General features: G+C 57.0%; 1 protein-coding gene across 1 annotated transcript in view; it reads right to left on the bottom strand.

The window, feature by feature from the left end:
* The window catches only part of KIF17 (kinesin family member 17), a 33183-nt gene that overhangs the window by 6114 nt on the left and 21551 nt on the right, over positions 1–5518 (bottom strand). The window contains exons 8-12 of the mRNA XM_015598812.2: positions 5398–5516; positions 3355–3905; positions 2333–2413; positions 1184–1371; positions 31–262 (exon numbers count right to left, since the gene is read on the bottom strand). Coding sequence (XP_015454298.1) covers positions 31–262; positions 1184–1371; positions 2333–2413; positions 3355–3905; positions 5398–5516 — 1171 coding nt within the window. The remainder of the gene's footprint in view (positions 1–30; positions 263–1183; positions 1372–2332; positions 2414–3354; positions 3906–5397; positions 5517–5518) is intronic.

Genomic DNA, 5518 nt, shown 5'->3' with positions numbered 1-5518 from the left:
GGCGATGGGAACCTAAACGGAAGGCCTCACCTTCCTCTGCATCTTCTCCAGCAGCTTGCTCTTGGCCCGTACTTCCTCCTGGATGGAGTCGTAGACGTTAAGCAGCACCCAGTCCCCGCTGTCCTCGTCCGAGTTCTGCAGGGCCGCCACCAGCTGCTTTTTGCGCTCGTCTGCGTAGCGTTTCCGCCGCTTGTGCTTCTCCTTCAGGTCCTTGTTCTTGGCCTGCTCCCCACCAACCACCTGCTGCTCCAGCAGCTGCAAACTGCCAGCGTGGAGGAGAAAGCAAACACGACAACATCTGCCAATCACTGAGCCCGTGCTGTCCAGCATGACCTCGTGGAATGCTTCCAACGACCCCACTTCACGGAGAAGTAGAATGAGGCTCAGGGAGGTGACCCCGCTGGCTAAGGGTCAGATCCAGGGTTCCTGCCAGATCCACGTAACTCCAAGCCTGTGCACCCCACCACGGCAGTGGCTATGCCCAATAGGAAGAGTGACAATCTCCTTGTGCACCCAGAGCTAACCTACCCACCACCTGCCACCCAGTGGTGATGGTCACCAGCAGAGCAGGCTACGGACTGTGCTCCCAGCACATAGTAGTTGCTCAGGTAATGTTTGGACTATGGATGTGGGACTGGGAGGAGGCCGGACCCCTGGCCATGAAGCTGACTTGGTCATGGAGGTGGGCTCGACATCATTCTCATTGACAGACGTGAGATTCAAGTGTCAGAAATGTTAAGTGGTCTGCATAGCCAGGGAGGAAAGCCCAGCTCCCTAGGTGGCCCCAGAGGATGTCTGGGGGTGGCCTGTCCTTAGGAAGAGCAAGTCCTCCATTGGGGTATTGGAGGCTCGGCTGGGACCTGAGGAAAGCCTGGGATCCCTGAAACCCAAAGGCCGGCCAGGCGTCCTTCACTGTGTCCAGGGCAGGCACCCGATGTGACCTGGTGGCACTTGTGCAGCTTGCAGAGCAGAGCCCCGCCCGTCCAGCTGAGCCTACGCCTTCCCTGCCCTGCTGCTCCTGGAGAGAGGATCAGGGCCCCTCAGCTGCATCGGGACGGGGAGCCAGGTGAGGCCTCGGAGGAAGGTCGGAAAGAACCTGTGGGCACCACCATCCCCACATCTGGAGCACAGCACCTTCCCGCCCTGCCAAGGGGTCCTGCCAGCCCCAATCTGTGGCACTTACCGGGCCAGCACCTGCTGCTGGTCTACAATGGGCATCAGGTTATCTGTCAGCACGGCCACCTCCACGCCCACACTGTCCTTTCTTGAATTTGTCATGGCCACCAGGGGCTGAGGCTCAACCTCAGTCTCCACACTAGGCTCTGCCTCCAGTACCACCTCCTTGGTCACTTCTGGGCCCAGATCAACCTCCTGAACACAAAGAGAAACACAGGTTAAGGTGGGAAGGCCAGCCCCTGGACTGAGCTTCCTGTGGCCTCGGTCCCACGAGGGGGCGTCGCAGCCCTCACATCTGGTACACATCACCTCTGGCTCAGAGACAACCAGTTAAAAACACACCCGATCAAGTTCCTACGGCCACCACTTGCCACTGCACTCATGGCAAAATCCCGTTTCTTCCATGGCCTGCTGTGCCCTCCTTGCCTGCTCCCTGTCTCCCCGCCCCTTCCCCGCCACCACCCATTCACCCGGCCACTTCTCTGGCCTCACTGTCTGTTGCTAGGAAAGTCAAGACTTTTCCGGCCACAGGACTTTGGCACTTGCTCGCCCCCTGGCTCCGTCTTCCCCCGTGGTCCCCTCTCAATGTCACCTTCTAGCCTGGGCTCTCCCGGCCACCCCATCTGTCGTCTACTAAGAACCTGCGGTGCCAGCTCCTACCCAGTGCTCGGGCCCAGAGGCTGGCGGACAGCTTTCTCTCTCCAAAAATGCGAGTGGATTTAAAGTCTTCCTCTCATTCCCTGCGGCCTGTTGTGCTTTCTTAAGCAGAAGAGAAAAGGGTGAAGGTCTGAGAGCAGCAGTGTTCAAAATGCGCCCCCTTGCTCTCGGGGGCCCCCAGCCACGGCCCGCAGCCCTCGCCCACTGCATACACTGGGCCTCTATGCTTTAGACAAGGGTTCCGAGTCTGAGGAAAGGGTGAAAATCACTGTGGCCTCTTATTCATTAATGATCAGAGGTGCGACAGCTCCTCCGATTTGTACCCTGCTTTGCAATGGGCCGTCTCTGATCCGCTGGGAGAGGGTCGGGGTTGTTGTTCCTGTTTTATGGATGAGGAAACTGAGGCCCAGAGAGGGAGGAGATAAGCGCAGTGTCACAGGAAGACCCAGGCCCCTGGAAGTCCTCCCACCACACAGAGGGCCAGCCCAGGGGTACTCACGGTCCCAGGCAGGAGGTCGCTGGCTACCTCAGCTTCGGGCCTGAGGTCATTGGGCTCCAGGACATCGGTCATGGAGGGGTGCTTGCAGGAGAATGGGTGGGGGAGGAAGAGGAATGGTTGGGCTAGATTCAGCCTCTGCTCCCCTGCCCCCGACCTCCCCTTCAGCTCCCCAACCCCGCCCCCTCCTGCCTGCCACTGTGGAAAGAAGGGAAGGAGGGGTGAGGAGATGAGGGGAGAGAACAGGGGACAGAGGGGAGGCAGGGCATGTTCTGAGCGCCCGCTGTGTTCTAGAAGCGTTACCCGCATTGCCTCATGCGAAGCGTGCGTCAGCCCCATTATAGACGAGGAAACAGAGGCCCAGAAGGGTGACTGCCCAAGGTCACACAACCAAGTGAGTGACACGGCTGGGATCTGGACCCAGGTTTTTCTGATTCAAAGGCCTGTGTTCTTTACACATACACGCGGGCGAGGCAAGGAAAGGGTTAAAGAGATGAAAGGGGAAAAAATTAAACACAAAAAATGAGAGTTGAAAAGGGAGAAGACGGACAGAGGGGCGGGGTGGAGGGAGAGCAGCGTGGCGGGTCCCGGGTGATGCCTGAGGAACCTGGATTCCCGGAGACCCCAGCCCGGCTCGCTGCTCTGAGCCTGCAAAAGCACGAGGGCTGACCAAGGCCACCTCCAGCTCTCTCTCAGGCCTGGAAGCTCAGTGTAACCATGGCAACACAGCAAACTCCCGTGCAGGTGTCCCTCCATCAGCAGAACAGGTGCCCACCTGGCATAGACTTGGATCTCGATCCCAACTTCCCTACTGATTTACAGAGCATTAGACAGAGCTTCTCTTTCCCAGACCCCTGAACACTAGCACCCTGAGCCAGCCACCAAGTCAGAGCCACCATGGAGGAGGTGGAGGTGGTGCTGGAGCCGCAGAGGTCAGACATCTGTGCACGCCCAATGACCTCCATGTCCCCAGCTGAGCTCTGCCCGCTGAATTTCTGCATGCCATCCTGCATGACATCAGCTACCTGCGTCAGGCCCTTGGGTACGTCCGCCTGGGGCACGTCTGCCCCAGCCATGGTGGAGGAGAGCATAGCCAGCTTTGCTTCTACTTCTGCAAATGGGTCGTGCAGGACTGGTAGCAGCTCCAGGGGCATCACCTGGGGCTCCTCATCCTGGAGGAAGGGCTCCTCCTCCAGCGGGGGGACTTCCTGGCTGAGATTCTCACCCAGGAAGTATTTGCTCTCGGCTTCCACCTCGGGCACAGAGAACTCCAGGTTGGAGGGCTCCGCGGGCCCAGGGAAGGCCTGAGACATGGAGGCTTCTTCGAGTGTGGATGACTCATCAGACCCAAAAGAAATCTCAGACTTGGAGGTCTCCATCTTGGGCAGGTCCTCAGACTGGGAAGGAACCTCAGTCTTGGGGACGTCCTCACTGGGTCGAGTGTCAATCATGGAGTAGATCTCAGGTTTCACGGCTATCTCATACTCGAAAGGAGGTGAGTAATCAGATATGTTGGCAAACTCGACCCTGGACATGACGTCAGCCTTGTAGAGGACTTCTGCCTTCAGGACAGCTTCTGCAAGTGGAGACCTTCTTTTAGTTTTTAAAGGTTAGAATGAGGGGACCCTTCCCTAGAAGCTGGTCCCAAGCCCACTGTCTCCAGGAGACCAGCTGAAGAGTCAGAGCCTCCCAGGATCCCCAGTTACTGGCTTTCTACCTCTGTCCCACTGCCCTCTGCCCATCAGAACTCAAACCCTATCTCCTACCACCTCTTCCAGGAAGCCTACCTTAACCAGTGCCATGATCTCTCCATTCTCTGACCACTCCAGCTGTTAGATGGTGGGCTCTGACCACCCTGCCTTGGGACTGCTCTTAACAAGCAAGCTGACTGCCTGTCGGTCTTACCGCCACCAAGGCTGAGAGCTCCCGATCATTAGCTTTCACCCCTAAGATGCCAAGGGTCCCCCGCTGGAGTGCCCAGCTCAGGACTCGTGTCCAAGGGATATTCTAGACCCATGGGAGTTTAGCAAACTCTGTGGATGAATGTTAGACTCAATAAAATCACTCGGAGACCTGCCCTCTGTCTCTGGGTCTAGACCGAGAGAGGCATCTTCCTGCCAGCCTGCGGGGGGGGCGGGGGGGCGCGGGGCGGGGCGGTGGGCCTACAATCACACAGGCCTCCTTAGTGCTCCCACCTCATGGGTATTAGGCTGACTCCTTTACATCTCATCTGCTGCTTGGTCGCTTGTGTCCTGTCCCCTGAGACAGTTTGGATGTTCCATTTGCTGAGAGAGGACATCCACTCCCTAGCTCAGTGTTCCTGAACCTCTCCAAGCCTTGTCTTGCAACACGAGGATTCGGTGAGTCCTGCCTCCATGAGGGAGTTTGGTGGAAGCACACACCCAGTACCTGGCACACAGCAATGCCCCCAAAATGGTACCAATGACATGACCAACATCGTCATCATTACAGGATGGATTTTGCAGTGTTTGGGTAAGTATTAGAAAATCCGAGCTGCTTGGCAGCATGGGTGTTTGAATGATAGTGACGGGGTGGAACAGTCTGGAATGTCAAAAAAAACTTCCAGGTAGGTTAGAGTTCTTGCTAATGATTGAATGCTTACTATGGGATGTGGTTGCTTTGGTAACAGTTGGGCTCAAAAGTGAGAGGAGACTGTTGAAGATGCAGAAACTTGGGGACGGGACTTACCCATAAAACATGAAAGATATGTCACAACTCCGTAAAGCTGGCCTTGGGCTGGAGCCCAACCGGTGGCCAACACCTCATGACACAGTGCCATGGGTAAAAACACTGGCTCTGGGGGCAGACTGCCTGGGTTCAAATCCTGGCTCCACTTTACCAGTGTGTGACCGAGTTACTTACCCTCTCTGTGCCTCGGTTTCCTCGTTTATGAAATGAGAGTAAGTGTGGTACCTAGCTCACCGGGCTGCTGTGCGGAGGAAATAGAATTGATCCTGGTAGTAGAAAGTGCCCTATAAACGTCAGTTAATATGATGAGGAAGAAAGCGGGCCAGCCGCCCCTCTGGACAGCCCGGGCGGGCGCCCACCTGTCTCCTTGCGCAGGTTCTCCTCCAGCGTGGACAGCTTCACATCGTATGAGCTGCGCATGGCAGTGATGTCCTCCTCCAGCCGGGCCCTGGACTCCTGCTCTGCCTCATAGTCCGCCCT

This window comes from Pteropus alecto, unplaced genomic scaffold, assembly GCF_000325575.1.
Source record: "Pteropus alecto unplaced genomic scaffold, ASM32557v1 scaffold39, whole genome shotgun sequence".
NCBI classification, from domain to species: Eukaryota; Metazoa; Chordata; class Mammalia; order Chiroptera; family Pteropodidae; genus Pteropus; species Pteropus alecto.
Note: the sequence above shows the minus strand (reverse complement) of the source record. Positions and strands in the feature narration are given on the sequence as shown.